This window comes from Chiloscyllium punctatum, chromosome 49 (genome assembly GCF_047496795.1).
Source record: "Chiloscyllium punctatum isolate Juve2018m chromosome 49, sChiPun1.3, whole genome shotgun sequence".
Taxonomy (NCBI): domain Eukaryota; kingdom Metazoa; phylum Chordata; class Chondrichthyes; order Orectolobiformes; family Hemiscylliidae; genus Chiloscyllium; species Chiloscyllium punctatum.
The window spans coordinates 22,020,282-22,038,266 of record NC_092787.1 but is presented as its reverse complement, the minus strand read 5'-3'; the positions used below and the strand labels follow the sequence as shown (position 1 = coordinate 22,038,266).

Below are 17,985 nucleotides of genomic sequence, written 5' to 3'. Positions count from 1 at the left end.
TCCATCTAACCTGCACCTTTCTGGATACTATGGGACAATTTAACATGGTCAATCTACCTAACCTGCACATCCTTGGACTGTGGGAGGAAACCGGAGCACTTGGTGGAAACTCACACAGACATGGGGAGAATGTGCAAACTCCACACAGACAGTTATCCAAGGGTGGAATCTATTCTGGAAAGCAGGTTGGTGAAGGGTAATTCTAGAGCTAATATTTACTCTGCCAACATTTATTTCCAGGGTGAAATGATACAAGCATATATCTCTGAACTCAACCACAGCACGGTTTCAATAAACGTATCGTGATGTGCTCAAGTAAACAATCCTAATTAATATCTACACCGACATTAAAACAAACAAAATTAATATATAAATAACAAACACATCTCAAAATTTCCCTTGAGAAGGTGAGGGTACGTTGGCAGGCATTAGAGATCATAGATGCCTACAGAACAGAAAAGGTATTTTGACCCATCCAGTCCATGTCAATCTTTAGATTATTTGAAAGGAAAGTGTGTGTCTTTGTCGACATGGAAACATGATTGGCAGAATAACAGGTTTGTGTTGCAAATATTTTCCTTGTCTTGCATTTACATTTGAGCTGAAAGGACATGTAGCCTTGCAATGACACAGCCCAGATACACTAGGAGCAGGCAGTCCCTACTTTAACGGACTGAATTAACATTTCCAGTGGAAACCCTGGTGCTCAGGGGCGTAAAAGTACAGTAACCCCCCCATACACGAGGGATATACGTTCTAAGACCTACTGCGGAAGCCCAAAACTGCAGATAAGAGTAAACCCATTTATTTCAATGGGAAACGTATCTTCCCGGCAGCCTCCTGGTCCCTGGTTCTGGAACGTTCTCTATAATATGTTTGTGTCACGGTAAACCGTGGGTAATTGAATCCATGGAAATCGAATACGGAGGTCGCCCTGTACACCAATTTGTGTTGCAAAATCTGTTGTCTCAATCTAGTCAGCTCAGTAGCTTTTCCAAGCCAGCTTTTTTTCAAGAAACGCAACACAATTAACGATCTAAACTGTACTTTAGCAAAAAGGTATTGAGCTGAAAATGTGTTGCTGGAAAAGCGCAGCAGGTCAGGCAGCATCCAAGGGGCAGGAGAATTGATGTTTCGGGCATGAGCCCTTCTTCAGGAATGAGGAGGGTGTGCCAAGCAGGCTAAGATAAAAGGTAGGGAGGAGGGACTTGGGGGAGGGGCGTTGGGAATGCGATAGGTGGAAGGAGGTTAAGGTGAGGGTGATAGGCCGACGTGGGGATGGGGGCGGAGAGGTCAGGAAGGAAATTGCAGGTTAGGAAGGTGGTGCTGAGTTCGAGGGTTGGGACTGAGACAAGGTGGGGGGAGGGGAAATGAGGAAACTGGAGAAATCTGAGTTCATCCCTTGTGGTTGGAGGGTTCCTAGGCGGAAGATGAGGCGCTCTTCCTCCAGCCGTCATGTTGCTATGGGTCTGGCGATGGAGGAGTCCAAGGACCTTGGGGAGACAGGCCGCCTACTTGCGGAATGTTTCAGAGAACACCTCTGGGACACCTGGACCAACCAACCCAACCACCCCGTGGCTCAACACTTCAACCCCCCCTCCCACTCCACCAAGGACATGCAGGTCCTTGGACTCCTCCATCGCCAGACCATAGCAACACGACAGCTGGAGGAAGAGCGCCTCATCTTCTGCCGAGGAACCCTCCAACCACAAGGGATGAACTCAGATTTCTCCAGTTTCCTCATTTCCCCTCCCCCCACCTTGTCTCAGTCCCAACCCTCAAACTCAGCACCACTTCCTAACCTGTAATCTTCTTCCTGACCTCTCCGCCTCCACCCCCACTCCGGCCTATCACCCTCACCTTAACCTCCTTCCACCTATTGCATTTCCAACGCCCCTCCCCAAAGTCTCTCCTCCCTACCTTTTATCTTAGCCTGCTTGGCACACTCTCCTCATTCCTGAAGAAGGGCTCATGCCCAAAACGTCGATTCTCCTGCTCCTTGGATGCTGCGTGACCTGCTGCGCTTTTCCAGCAACACATTTTCAGCTCTGATCTCCAGCATCTGCAGTCCTCACTTTCTGCAAAAAGGTATTGAAACAACTATTTTTGCACTTGACAGATTTGTTGAGCAGCAATGACAAAAAAAAGATAAATATATTTCAAATGCTTTCTACTAACCCAAACATTAACCCATCATCTGTAAAGCCACCTCCAAGTTATGCATTATCTTGACTTGGAAATACGGCACTGGTCCTTCATCGTCATGGAGTAACTCTCTCCCCAAGAACACTGTGACAGCACCTTCACCACATGGGTGACAGTGATTCACCATACCTCCACCTTCCCAAGGTCAATGACAAATGGGTAATAAAACCTGGCCTTTTCAGAAACATTCACAATCCAGGGTGGCACAGTGGCTTAGGGTGGCGCAATGGCTCAATGGTTAGCACTGCTGCCTCATAGCACCAAGGACCCAGTTTCAATTTCCAACCTCGGGTGACTGTCTGTATGGAGTTTACACATTCTCCCCATGTCTGCGTGGGTTTCCTCCGGATGCTTCATTTTCGGCCCACAATCCAAAGATGGCAGGTTGGGTGGATTGGCCGTGCTAAATTGCCCTTAGTGTTCAGGGATATGTTGGTTAGGTGCACTAGCCAGGGGTAATTATAGGGGAATGGGTCTGGGTAGATTACTGTTCAGAGGGTCAGTGCGGACTTGCTGGGTAGAAGGGACTGTTTCCACACTGTAGGGATTCCATGACTCAATAACAGATGGTTAAAAATAGCTGGGATTCGCAATCGCTGGGATTATACGCAATTACTGTGTGTGACTTAACATAAAAACGCCTAATTCTAATTATGAAGATTCAGGGTGATAGGTGGATTATGACTGGATTGGGATTCTGAATGAGTAACACTAACAGCTGCCTGAAACCCACAGCCATTTCAAAACACATACAATGAAACCTCCACGCATACCCAGAGTACTGGATCGTTGAAAAACTCTTTCCAATGCAGATTTCAAGATGTGTGTTGGCATGGAAAAGCACTTTTAGATTAGATTACTTACGGTGTGGAAACAGGCTCTTCAGCCCAACAATTCCACACCAACCCGCCCCCCACACATTTACCCCTTATCTAACACTATGGGTAATTTAGTATGGGCAATTCACCTGACCTGCACATCTTTGGACTGTGGGAGGAAACCGGAGTACCCGGAGGAAACCCTTTTAGAAACAATTCCTCAGCTGGATACAGGAATGATTGCACTCACTCACTCACCCAATGCTACCAAACGTATTGTTTTAAATTTCTATATTAATGAAAACCAAGATATGCAAGTTAAGCTAATCTGCAGTATAGACAGCATCGTCTGCAGGAAGCACTTACACAAATCGAGTGTGACATAAATTTTCAGAAGGAATTGCAAAGGATCTAATAGGACTACTGATGATCCCTCTGCATAGTAATTGAACTGTTGTTACATTTCATTCCAACAGCACGCTGGAAATCAAACCCTGCTACTCCTGGAGTTGTCACAAAAGTTAAAAATTTAAAAATAGTTTTCTCAATGAAGCAGTGCAGCCTGAGAGGGTTGGGAAAGATGCATGTGCATGAGAATGTATGAAGGTTTCAGTAACTGGCTGTCGGGATCGCGCAGACTAATAAATAAGGAGCTGAAAATCATTGTCAGGGGACATGAAAGGAAGATTAACACTGGGGAGATATCACGATCCAAACACTGTTGGATGGGCTTTTCATTCACACTGGAGCCATGGGTAATGGAGCACAGTCGGAAAAATGCATTTAAGGCCATGATCAGAGGCGACATGATTTTATTGAAAGTAAAGAAGGCTTTCGGGACTGAGTTGTTTACATCCACTAATATGTCTTCTGTTCTTATGTTTCTGAAAGGAGTCATTGCTGAAAAACAGAATTTGCTGGGGCTTGATGAATTGACAATTTAGCTGTTAATGTGTGTTTCTGTAGATTGTAACCTATATGTCGTGACACTAATTGTATGCTTAATCCTTGCACATAATACCACACATGTAATTAATCAAAATAACCATAATAAATACCGTGATTTCTAATATTTTAAATTCTAAGTAGGACCAATCATCCTCTAACACATCTGACTGCTCCTGGAACTAAATTTGGATGATAACTCTCAAAAGAAATCAAAGTTTATCGACCATAGGTATGTCAAAGCACTTTTCAGCCAAAATATAGTCACTCTAGGGACGTAGGAAACTTAGCAGCCAATTTAGACTCAGCAAGCTCCCATAAACAGTCATAGAGTCATAGAGTCATAGAGATGTACAGCATGGAAACACATCCTTCAGTCCAACCCATCCATGCCGACACAATCTAGTCCCACCTGCCAGCACCCGGCCCATATCCCTCCAAACCCTTCCTATTCATATACCCATCCAAATGCCTCTTAAATGTTGCAATTGTACCAGCCTCCACCACATCCTCTGACAGCTCATTCCATACACGTACCATCCTCTGTGTGAAAAGGTTGCCTCTTAGGTCTCTTTTATATCTTTCCCTTCTCACCCTAAACCTATGCCCTCTAGTTCTGGACTCCCCGACCCCAGGGAAAAGACTTTGTCTATTTATCCTATCCATGCCCCTCATAATTTTGTAAACATCTATAAGGTCACCCCTCATCCTCCGACGCTCCAGGGAAAACAACCCCAGCCTGTTCAGCCTCTCCCTGTAGCTCAGATCCTCCAACCCTGGCAACATCCTTGTAAATCTTTTCTGAACACTTTCAAGTTTCACAACATCTTTCAATAGGAAGGAGACCAGAATTGCACGCAATATTTCAACAGTGGCCTAACCAATGTCCTGTACAGCTGCAACATAACTTCCCAACTCCTGTATTCAATACTCTGACCAATAAAGGAAAGCATACCAAACGCCTTCTTCACTATCCTATCTAAATGCGACTCCACTTTCAAGGAGCTATGAACCTGCACTCCAAGGTCTCTTAGTTCAGCAACACTCCCTATGACCTTACCATTAAGTGTATAAGTCCTGCTAAGATTTGCTTTCCCAAAATGCAGCACCTCACATTTATCTGAATTAAACCCCATGTGGGAATGATCAGATCATCTGTTTTTATTTGGTTGTGGGACAAATTTTGTCCAAACCTCTGGGGATATCCCCTCTCCTCTTCAAATTAGTCCCAAGGACTTTTTTTTTATCTTCACCTAAGATGGTTGTGAAGCGTTGGTTTAAGTTCTCACAGAAAGATAGCATTTCTGACAGTCCAGCACTCCCTCGGTGCTGCACAGGAGTGCCAGCAATAATTTTTAAGTTCAAGAGGGACCCAGAATCTTGAGCACGAGTTCTACCAGCTGAGCTCTAACTGGCAAGAATGCCAGGATGGTCCTGTCCCTATGATATTATGATGTAGAGGTGCTGGTGTTGGACTGAGGTGGACAAGGTCAGAAGTCACACTACACCAGGTTATAGTTCAACAGTTTTATTTGGAAGTACAAGCTTTCAGAACGCTGCTCCTTCGTCAGGTGAAGAGTTCATAACTTGGTGTCATGTGACCTACCCTATTAGGACAAGGGCAGAAACGGGGTGCACCATTCAAACCCAACCTGCTTCTATGAAAATATTTTACTTGGAAAGGCAGGGCAAAAACTGCAAAAAAAGTTGTAAAATTAACATAATTAGTGAAATATCATTAGTCCTCTAAATGTTCAAATATTAAATTTAACAAAGGATGCTGGCATTTAGCCATTTTCCATTCTCAAAATCTGCAGCCCTTGGTCACGCTTGGTCAGGAGTGCCCTGAGTACTGGCTGTTAGAGCAGAATAACACTCTGCCTGCTCCCTGCACCAGTAACTTATTCTGGCCTTGAGTGAGATTTCCAATTCAATGCAAATGATCATTAAACTGGTGAAACATTTGCACTGCATGTCCACATTCACCCAGAGATGTTTGGATTGATTCTGTGCTCATATATAGAATTAAAATTCATAATTAAATAATTAGTAATTATTTAATTATGTTAACAGCTGCCACTCTCACATTACAGTAGTAGAACCGCAGAGTCATAGAGATGTATGGCATGGAAACTGACCCTTTGATCTAACTTCTCCAAACTGACCAGATATCCTAAATTAATCTAGTCCCATTTGCCTGCATTTAGCCCATATCCCTCTAAACCCTTCCTATTCATATACCCATCCAGATGATCTTTTAAATGTTCCCATTGTACCAGCCTGCACCACCTCCTCTGGCAGTTCATTCCATACATGCACCACCCTCTGTCTGAAAAAGTTGCCCCTTAGGTCCCTTTTAAAACCTCCCCTTCTTACCTTAATCGAGAGTCAAAAATTGAGTGCAACTTAAAAAACCAGAGGTAAATATTTTGTGATGACTTACTGTGATGATGAAAGGAACAGTGTTGATCATTTCAAGGATGAATGTTACTCGGAAAATCTGTTCCCAGATGTTCCCCTGTAAAGATCAATGTGGCATTAGGCAATGTGGAATATCACAACTTGTTTCTAAGCTTTGAAATTCAATAAGTTATTTCAGGCAAAGGTAAGTCCTTTGATGTGGTTTTGCAACATTGTTGTGCTGGCTTTCCAATATGTACTTTGTCTAAATGCAGCTCCCTGTTGGGACTGTAGAGTTGACAATTGTGCACTATCATTGATTCATTTTAATTTTATTGCTAGGACATTGAACCGCTCTTGGTAACAAGATTATTGTAAGCGACAGGAGCAGAGATAGTTTAGTATTAGAATTTAAAACTGCCAGTGTAAAACTCAGTGGTTAGCATTGCTGCCTTACAACACCAAGGACCTGGGCTCTCATCCAGCCTCAGGCGACTGTTTGCGTGGAGCTTGCATATTCTCCCAGTGTCTGCGCGGATTTCCTCTGGGTGCTCTGGTTTCCTCCCACAGTCCAACGATAAGCAGGTTGGGTGATTTGGCCATGCTAAATTGTCCATAGTATTCAGGGATGTGTAGATTAGGTGCATTAGTGAGGGGGAAATGTAGGGGAATGGGTCTGGGTGGGTTACTGTTTGGAGGGTCAGTGTGGACTTGTTGGGCTGAAGGGCCTGATTCCACACTGTCGGGATTCTATGGAAAATGTATCACAGGAGCAATAACATTATGGCCAAAACTACCTTCCTCTGATTTGAATACAAATTTTTGGAAAGCAGTTTAACACATTTTCAAAACATATTATTCAACTCAGTACATAGGAGACTCGAATCGATGCATCCCTTTATTATATCTTTTTCTACCTAATTAAGAGCTATTTAAAGTTAAACTCTGCATTGATCTCTGAAAACCTTTAATTAAATGACATGAATGACAAGCAATTGGCTCTTTGTAGCCATTTGGATAATCAACAAAATGATGTATTTAAGGGGAAGCTAGATAAGGTGCTTCGGATAATGAATAAAAAGAATATTTAGAGAAGATCAGATAAAGAAGTGATTTAGGAACCGTGTGTGGAGCACAAGCACTGACATAGAACTGCTGGGCTGCCTTCATTCTATAAACAGTTAATAATAGGTATGATTATTGATTCAGATCTATTTGAGGGTGAAACATTGATGTATAGTACAAAATACAGTTCAGAAGAAGGATCACTGGACCCAAAACGTTAACTCTGATTTCTCTCCACAGATGCTGTCAGACCTGCTGAGATTTTCCAACATTTTCTGTTTTTGTCTCAGATTTCCAATATCTTCAGTTCTTTCAGTTGTTTTGGACAATGAACTGCACTAATCCTCAGGATTCTCTTCAATTTTTTTTTGGAAAATCAGAAGAACTACATGAACAAAGAGTGGAATTCAGTCTGAGATGTGACAAGTTTGTTAATGTGTGAGGCGGCAAGAACGACAGGTTTGCTTCACCACTGCAGCAGCCTTGGCTATGACATGTCCACGGGACGTCAGCATCACTGGCCAGTCCAACACTTATTGCCAAGAGGGTCATTAAGAATCAATCACTTTACTGTGGGTTTACAATCACATGTAGGCCAGACTAGGTGGGGATGGCTGATTTCCTTCCCTAAAGGGCATTAGTGAACCAGATGGGTTTTTAACAACTATCGACAATGGTCACCATTAGACCAGCTCTGAATTCCAAACTTCTATTGAAGTCAAATTCCACTGTCTGAGTGGTGATGTTTGAACTCATGTCCCCTGATCATTGGCCTGGGACTTGGGATTGCTAGTCCAGCATCACAACAGTACCACCTCGCTTTGCTTTTTTCCCTTATTCAGATGCTTATCATCACCCCCTTTCAGACAGGATGCATGCTCAGCAACAAATTATCTTTTCACAATAACATCCTCATTTTTGTGCTTCCTAGTTCTTGAAATGAATAAAATTTTGGTGCAGTTTATTGATCAGTCTTTTTTTTCATCTCTGTGTACAGTGAGATGTACAACCAGATAGCAGTGGTTTCAATGCATGATAAAATATAAAATATCACTTCAATTATATTTTATCATCTCAATTCATTGTAGATTCATCATTTTATTCAACTTTCATGAAGGACTATGGACAGTCCTGATCATGACATTAGTAAGGGACATTATAGCCATGGAAAACATGTACCACAGTGCTGACTCTTGTCTTGTTTCTCCGTAAAATGGAATTGCAGTTCCAGAGGGCTGAAGAATGATTTAGAGATTCCCAAATCTACTAACAAAGGTGAATTTCCAATCAAAGTCTCAACAATGCATGGAATCAATAGGCAAAAAACAAACTAAGACCATTATTATTTCATTGGAAGTTGGTATAGAATAGTTTATCTTTCAATGAGGGTCTAATTTCTATTCATCAACCAATGGTTACTTACCTTGTAGCTTAGGTATGTGAGGAGCATGGTCTCCAAGAAACTAATTAAGGCCACTGTAACCTATGGAGATTAGAGAAATAAAACTCAACACAAATGCCACATTTAAGAACTAATTCATTTTTCTTAATTACACAACATAACTGGTAACAGTCTACTTTGTATGTTTGAGCTAAATTCAAAGGAGTTACACCCACACAAGATCTGTTCCGGAAAGCATTCTTCAGATTTTCTTAACAAATTGCATGTGTATAACGTTTTAAAAACTACAGTGGAGTCTGTTCGATGTACAATGCTGCATGCTGTGTAATTTGGGAAGAATGGTGACACAGATGTCAATTGTCAAGGCAAACAATGTCGTATAATGACTTGACTTTTACATCAACAATAACGGTTAGAGTTACAGTCATCATTGTCATTATAGTAACTGAGACAGCAACTTCCAGAGTGCCCACTTGTGCAGTTAAATGTGGAAATGAAGACGTTGAGTATGAGTTACTTCACTCCTCTACTCATGTGAACCTGACCAAGAGACTTGGCAGTGAAATGAACATCAGGGAATGAGGTTGTGATACTGACACAACAGTTATTCAATAAAAAATACCAGAAGAACTTAGTGCTGTTACATTTAGGAGCAAATGAATTTTTAACAGCTTATTCATTGTAATTACTCATAAACAAACACTTCTGTCTTGAAATATTCTTCCCCAGTCTCATTTCTAATAATTATTGGTTACAGGAAAAAATAAGTTTAGCATTATTTTTAGTATTTTGGCTTCTTAATCTCATTCACCTCATCTTACATTTCCTCTCTTTTTTTCTCTGCTTTCTATATGATTTCTACTACTTGCTTTGGACTCTGTGTGACTCATTAAGGGTTCTTGGGTTGAAGAGCCTCATTGTTTTGTATCTTGCTGTCCTCCCCTATTAAGGGCATCACAGTGAATACGATGTCTGATAGGGGCAAGTTACCACTCAAAAAGTCAGCAAAGACTTTGGGCAGCTTTGGGCAGGTGGAGAACAAGTGCTTCTTCTGTTGCTGACTGCAAAGCCTGAGACAATGTTTTCAATAATTTGTTATCAGTATCATGTCCTAAAGGGTTAATAAATTGGAGGCTGGTTGGATGAACACTTTGTTCACTCACCAGTGGTCCCTTGATCTGAATCCAATCCAGACTAATGGATTTTGTATACAACATCTACATGACATAATCTTGGGCACTGTCAAGCAAATTACATGCAGGCACTGGGAAGATGCCCTTCCTTTGGCAGCAATTTGAATGAGTCTTTAAAGACAGATGGGCAGACAATCAGGTCTTTCTCAGGAGGGGCTAGGATTTGGTACAAGGAGTACATGATAGATTTTGAGATTGGGCAAGGCATATTTCTGAATCAGAAGAGAAAGTTTTTTTTAAATTAATTCACATTGCGGCCAGTATTCATTGCCGATCTCTAATTGCACAGACAATGGTTATGAGTCAATCACATTACTCAGAGAGTAGTAGGGGCTAAGTGAGTTTTGAGAAGATTTGTAGCTAAGGTTGTGGTTTTGGATGTAGGTTTGCTCGCTGAGCTGAAAGGTTCATTTCCAGACATTTCGTTACCTTACTAGGTAACATCTTCAGTGGACCTCATGCAAAGCAATGCTGAAAATTCCTGCTTTCTATTTATATGTTTGGGTTTCTTTGGGCTGGTGGTGTCATTTCTTGTGATGATGCTATTTCTTGTGGTGAAGTCACTTCCTGTTCCTTTTTTCAGGGGGTGGTAGATGGGGTCTAACGCGGTGTGTTTGTTGATAGAGTTGTAGTTGGAATGCCATGCTTCTAGGAATTCTCGTGTGTGTCTTTGTTTGGCTTGTCCTAGGATGGATGTATTGTCCCAGTTGAAGTGGTGTCCTTCCGCATTTGTATGTGAGGATACTAATGAGAGAGGGTCATGTCAAGCCATCCTCGTAAGAGGATTAAATTACAACTGCCAGGAAGCGGACAAGAAAGATTTCTTAGCCGCATTAGAAACAACACTAAAAGACAACCAACTCACAGAAGAAACCCAACAATCCATCAGAGAAGTAGTCACACCAACATTAAGCAGAAAAAAGGAAGGAAACACACTCAATACACAAGAAAGGAAAGCACTGGAATGACTAAAAAAAAGATAAAAACATTGTTATCCTACCTGCAGACAAAGGACGCTTGACAGTCATTTTAAATCAAAGAGACTACATTGAAAAAAGCAAACTCACTACTTACAGATACCAACACTTACCAACAGGATCACCACCCCCCCTTCCCCCCCCCCCCCCCCCCCCCAACCACAAAGACCTTCTCCATCCACTCCACCCAAGAATTCCTGAAGACCAAAGATACTAAAATAGAAGAGAATGAAATAATGGTCTCCTTTGATGTAACAGCCCTGTTTACTTCCATCAACATTAACCTGGCCATCAACATTAACACTGACTACACTATTAGAAGACCCAAAGACACATACACCAAACACAACTAACTTCATCAACAAGGAGAATATCATCAATCTAGTGAACTTATGCCTTACCACTCACTTCACCTTCAACAACAAAACTTACAGAAAAACCAATGGAACACCATGGGATCTTCAATATCAGGGTTCTTAGCAGAGGCAGTAATGCAGAGACTTGAGCAAACAGCTCTAACAACCATCCAACCCAAACTCTGGGTCCGCTACGTGGGTGACACCTTTGTCCTCACTAAACGAAACAAGTTAGAGGAAACCTTCAAGACCATCAATAAAACCATTGCTGGCATAAAATTCACTAAAGAGGAGGAAAACAACAATAAACTGCCATTCCTAGATGTCACAGTAGAGCAAATAGCCAATGGGGAACTTCAAACCAGAGCCTACAGAAAAACAACGTATACAGACCAAATATTGAACTACAGAAGCAATCATCCCAACACCCACAAATGAAGCTGCATCAGAACATTATTTCAACGAGCCAACACACACTACAGCACAGAGGAAAATCACCTATACTGCATATTCAAACAATGGGTACCCAATGAACACAGTCCACCGATTTCTCAGCAACAAACCCAAACAAGCAGACAAAACACATCTAGAAACCCTAGCCACTCCCCCATACATCAAAGACATCTCGGAAATGACTGCCAAACTACTCAAACCCCTTGAGATCATGGTAGCCCACAAACCCACTAACGCACTAAAACAGCAGCTAATGAACTTGAAAGACCCTATACAGACAATGAGCAAAACTAACGTCATTTACAAAATACCGTGCAAGGACTGTAACAAATACTACATTGGACAAACAGGCAGAAAACTAGCCACCAGGATACATGAACACCAACTAGCCACAAAAAGACATGTCCCACTCTCACTAGTATCCTCACATACGGACAAGGAAGGACACCACTTCAACTGGGACAATACATCCATCCTAGGACAAGCCAAACAAAGACATGCACGAGAATTGCTAGAAGCATGGCATTCCAAACGGAACTCTATCAACAAACACATTGAGTTAGACCCCATCTACCACCCACTGAGAAAAGGAACAGGAAGTGACTTCACCACAGGAAATGACATCATCAACCCAAAGAAACCCAAAGCATATAAATAGAAAGCAGGAATTTTCAGCATTGCTTTGCATGAGGTCCACTGAAGATGTTACCTAGTAAGGTAACGAAACGTCTGGAAATGAACTTTTCAGCTCAGCAAGCAACCTACATCCAAAACTGGAACACACTGCCTGCTACAGTAGTGGACTTACCAACTTTAAGGGCATTTAAATTATCATCGGATAGGCATGTGGACAAGAATGGACTCGCGTAGGTTAGATAGGATTCAGATTGGTTTCACAGGTCAGTGCAACATCGAGGGCATTGGATAGGCATATGGAACAGTGTAGGTTAGATAGGATTCACAGATTGGCGCAGCGTCGAGGGCCAAAGGGTTTATACTGCGCTGTAATGTTCTATTACTTGGGGTCTGGGGTCACATGTAGGCCAGACCAGGTAATGATGAAAGGCATTAGTGAACCAGCTGGGATTTTACCCAACTATGGTATCATAATCATCATTAGACCGCCATGGTGCCGCCATCAGACATGGTGGCATTTGAACCCATGTCCCCAGAGCATTACCCGGGTCTCTGGATTAATAGTCTAGTGGTAATATCACGAGGCCATCACTTCCCCATTGCTCTAAGCCTCATCTGATTCACAAGTGTCAGACTGTGAGTGTTTTATGTTTGTAATAATCCCAAAAAAAACAATGGTGGGACAATGCTCCATTTGCAGCACTGTACGTGGCAAAACCTTGATGGATGATTTACAATTAGGTCCAAGGACAAAGGATGCAGGAACACATCTAGGATGAAATGTTTTTCTACAGCAAGAGACTTTCCAAGATGAACAATGCAGTGGCAGTGCTGACTAAAAGGTGTAAGGGAATAGTTTAAACTAAACAAAGAGGTCAAACAAATAATTCTGTCGATGTAATATCAGTCTTCATTGCTAACGCCATCTTGAACACTACTGCAATGTGCCTTGTTTTTTGTTTATGTAGGAGCTCAGGCTTCTGAAAATTTTCAAATGATGATTGATAGGCATGCTGAACTGTTTATTATACGGTGCTCATATTTGACCCAAGTAGCCTTTCACTAAAGTACGATAAAGCACAATTCAGTTCACAGGTTATGTCTCTGTTAGATGAAATCAAGCTTTTTGATCTGTAATCCCATTGCAACTGGTTATTATCTGCCACCTCCTTCAGTTATGAGACAGATGGGCCTTTGGGAACCAGGGGTAGGAGGCCAAGCTGACTGCATTGTATGATTAAGACAAACAAGTTGCTGCTGTCCAGGTCCACTCAGACAACTGCTTGTGAACACTGGGTGCCAAATTGCAGTCCCACGTAGCAAACTATTTGTATACAACATATAAGATGATTCACCGCAACCTCAGTTCGATATATTTTGAGGGTGGCTAAGGGGCTCTTGATGATGAAAGCAGAATTTTAACAAGGCAGCTGATTACAACAAAACCCTCCACCTCCAGAAACCATCCACTTAAGCCAAACAGAATAACCACAATCAAACACACAGCCGGAGCCAATGCTAACTCAAAAAATGTCTTTCTTCCTTAGTACAGACAGACAACAGAGAAAATCTTTTTCTTTCACTGTATTTTGTTGTTTACCTGAATGCCCCACAGCCACAGTGTCCTGTTGACCCAGAATATGGATCCCCTGTAAACAGTAAAGAAAGCAAGCACAATTGATTCTACCTTCAAAATAGCTGAATTACCTCAGCTAGTCATTCAGAAACATTACCTTTCACTTCTAACTGGTTTAACAGACATTCTTAAAGAAGGATGAGAGGGCGATCTGATTGAAACTTCCAGAATACTGAGAGGCCTGGACAGAGTGGATGTTTGGAACATGTTCCCACTGGTAGGAGAGACTAGGATTTTAGGCATAGCCTTAGAGTAAAGGGAAGACCTTTTAGAACAGGGATGAGGAAAATCTTCTTCATCCAGAGAGTGGTGAATCTATGCAATTCATTGCCACAGAAGGCTGTGGAGTCCAGGTCATTGAATGTATTTAAGATTAAGATACATCGGTTCTTGATTATCATGGGGATCAAACAGTACAGGGAGAAAGTTGGAGAATGGATTGAAAAAAACTTATCAGCCATGATTGAATGTTGGAACAGATTCGATAGGCCAAATGGCCTAATTTCTGCCCCTATGTCTTATGTCTTATATGTTCGTTGTTTATGGGTGTCACTGACACGATCAGTATTACAGCTCGACCTTAAATGTCACTGAGAATATTGTGGTGATCTGCTTTATAGAGTCAATACAGCACAGAAACAGACCCTTCAGTCCAACGCGTCCATGCTGACCAGATATCCTAATCTAATCTAGTGGCACCTGCCAGCATTTGGCCCATATCACTCCAAACCCTTCCTATTCATATTCCCATCCAGATGCCTTTTAAATGTTGTAATTGTACCAGCCTCCACCACTTCCTCTGGCAGCTCTTTCCATACACGTACCACCCTCTGTGTGAAAACGTTGCCCCTTAGGTCCCTTTTACATCTTTCCCCTCTCACCTTAAACCTATACCCTCTAGTTCTGGATTCCCACATCCCAGGGGACAAACCTTGCTTATTTACCATATCTATGCTCCTCATGATTTTATAAACCTCTTTAAAGTCACCTCTCAGCCTCCGACGTTCCAGAGAAAACAGCCCCATCTTATTCAGCCTCTCCCGATAGCTCAAATTCTCCAACTCTGGCAACATCCTTGTAAATCTTTTCTGAACCCTTTCAAGTTTCATAACATCTTTCCGATAGGAAGGTGACCAGAATTGCACACAGTGTTCCATCAGTGGCCTAACCAATTTCCTGTACAGCCGCAACATGACCTCCCATCTCCTGTACTCAGTGCACTGACCAATAAAGAGAAGCATACCAAATGCCTTCTTCACTATCCTATCTACCTGCAACTCCACTTTCAAGGAACTATGAACTTGCACCCTCAGGTCTCTTTGTTCAGCAACAGTCCCTAGGACCTTACCATTAAGTGTATAAGTCCTGCTCTGACTTGCTTTCCCAAAATGTAAACCTCGCATTTATCTAAATTAAACTCCACCTGCCATGCCTTAGCTGATTGGCCCATCTGATCAAGATCCTGTTGTAATCTGAGGTAACCTTCTTTGCTGTCCACTTCACCTCCAATTTTGATGTCATCTGCAACCTTACTAACTATACCTGCTATGTTCAAATCCAAATCATTTATATAAATGATGAAAAGTAGTGAACCCAGCACCAATCCTTGTGGCACTCCACTGATCACAGGCCTCCAGTCTGAAAAACAGCCCTCCACCACCAACCTCTGTCTTCTACCTTCAAGGCAGTTCTATGTCCAAATGGTTAGTTCTCCCTGTATTCCACAAGATCTAACCTTGCTAGCCAATCTCCCACGAGGAACCTTGTCGAACGCTTTACTGAAGTCCATTTACATCATGTCTACTGCTCTGCCCTCATCAATCCTCTTTGTTACTTCTTTAAAAAACTCAGTCAAGTTAATGAGACATGATTTCCCATGCACAAAGCCATGCTGACTATCCCTAATCAGTCCTTCTTGAACTAATATAGTATATAAGGAGTAGGCACACCACAGTGCTGTTAGGGAGACAGTTGCAGGGTGTTGACCTAACAAAAGGAAAGGAACAGTAGATCTAGTTCCAAGTCAGAATGGTGTGTGACTTAGAGGGCAATTTATAAGGGGTGGTGTTCCCACCCATCTTCAGCCCTTGTCCATCTCAGTGATAGAGTTTGCATTAAAGAACTGTTGAAGGAGCCTTGGTGAGTTCCTGTGTGACATTCAATGTGTGTTGGCATGGGGTGGGGGGGGTGGGAGGGTGGGCAATGATATCTATGGGGTTATTCCAAATTTGAATCAGTTGTGATTTAGGACTAAAAGCTGAAGTTGTACTGATATTTGTACCAAACTAACCTACCTACTTAGTTACTTAGTTGCTGCATATGCATTTTAACATTGTCAGAACTTCCTCACTACTGTTGTGTTCTCTCCGTCTGACCCACCTCATCCTTCCCCAGAACATTTTCCAACAGTTTAGACATTGGATGTCTGCATTTCTTAAGATTTAAGTTCCAACAAAACAGTACAACGTATGGATGTTTGCTTGCTGAGCTGGGAGGTTCATTTCCAGACATTTCGCCACCACCCTACTATCTTCAGTGGGCCTCTGGCGAAGCACTGTACATGATTCCTGCTTTCTGTTTATATGTTCAGGTTTCTTTAGTTGGCAATGTTAGTTCCTTGAGTGACGTCATTTCCTATTCTTTTTCTCAGGGGGTGGTAGATGGGGTCTAACTCAATTTGTTTGTTGATAGAGTGCCGGGTGGAATGCCATGCTTCTAGGAATTCTCGTGCATGTCTCTGTTTGGCTTGTCCTAAGATGGATGTGTTGTCCCAGTCGAAGTGGTGTCCTTCCTTATCTTTATGTGAGGATACTAGTGAGAGAGGGTCATGTCTTTTTGTGGCTAGTTGGTGCTCACGTATCCTGGTGGCTATATTTCTGCCTAGTTGTCCAATGTAGTGTTTGATATAGTTCTTGCACGGTATTTTGGAAATGATATTAGGCCCACTGAAGATGTTACTTAGTAGGATGACAAAATGTCTGGAAATGAACCTCCCAGCTCAGTGAGCAAACCTTCATCCAGAATCTCAACCTGAGCTATACATTTTCTCAAAACGTGCTACCTACAACTTATGCATTCCAACGTTGCGCAATGCTTCACGTTTGATAAAGCATTCTTTTGATTTGTTCAGTCCTGGTCACCTACTTAAATGAGGGATATTATGGAGAGGGCTCAGAAGAGATTTACCAGGATGTTGCTGGGTATGGAAGGGTTGAGTTATCAAGAAAGGCTGGGTAGGCTGGGACTTTTATCACTGGAGCATAGGAGGTTGAGAGGTGACCTTATCAAGGTTTATAAAATAATGAGAGGTATAGATAAGGTTAATGGTAGGTATCTTTCCCTTAGGATGAGGGATTTCAGGATTAAGGGCATATTTTTAAGGTGAGAGGAGAGAGATTTAAAAAATATATGAGGAGCAAAATTCACTGAGAGGGTGGTCTACGTGTGGAATTAACTTCCTGAGGAAATGATGGGTGTGGACACACAGATACAACGTTTCAAAGACATTTGGATAAGTACATGAATAGGTAAGTTTCAGAGGGATATGGGCCAGGCAGGTGGGACTAGGTTAGTTTGGGATTATGTATGGCATGGACTGGTTGAACTGAAGGGTCTGTTTCTGTGCTGTATGACTCTATGGATACTAGATTATTTTATTGCACAGCTTGCAGTGGCACTGATGCCTCAATATAATTTGTAAGCTTCTTCTTAGTGGATACACACTGTGAGAGAATGTGGATCAGATAAATGAGAGGGCAGGTGCCACTTTCACGAGTTGAGAGTTAGGATGCCGGGGAAATTTAGGATGCATGATGTGCAAAGACTGAATTGTTTTTGGGTGGGGCAGGGGACAATTTCCCTCTCAAGCCTTTAAATTTCAGTTTAAGATGGTCAATAAT

General features: G+C 42.2%; 1 protein-coding gene across 9 annotated transcripts in view; it reads right to left on the bottom strand.

The window, feature by feature from the left end:
* kcnt1b (potassium sodium-activated channel subfamily T member 1b) overlaps positions 1-17,985 on the bottom strand; it is a 412,195-nt gene that overhangs the window by 158,898 nt on the left and 235,312 nt on the right. For all 9 annotated transcript variants that reach the window (XM_072565807.1, XM_072565812.1, XM_072565806.1 and 6 more), the window contains 3 exons: positions 14,051-14,099; positions 8,857-8,916; positions 6,412-6,486 (listed from right to left, as the gene is read on the bottom strand). In XM_072565807.1, coding sequence (XP_072421908.1) covers positions 6,412-6,486; positions 8,857-8,916; positions 14,051-14,099 — 184 coding nt within the window. The remainder of the gene's footprint in view (positions 1-6,411; positions 6,487-8,856; positions 8,917-14,050; positions 14,100-17,985) is intronic.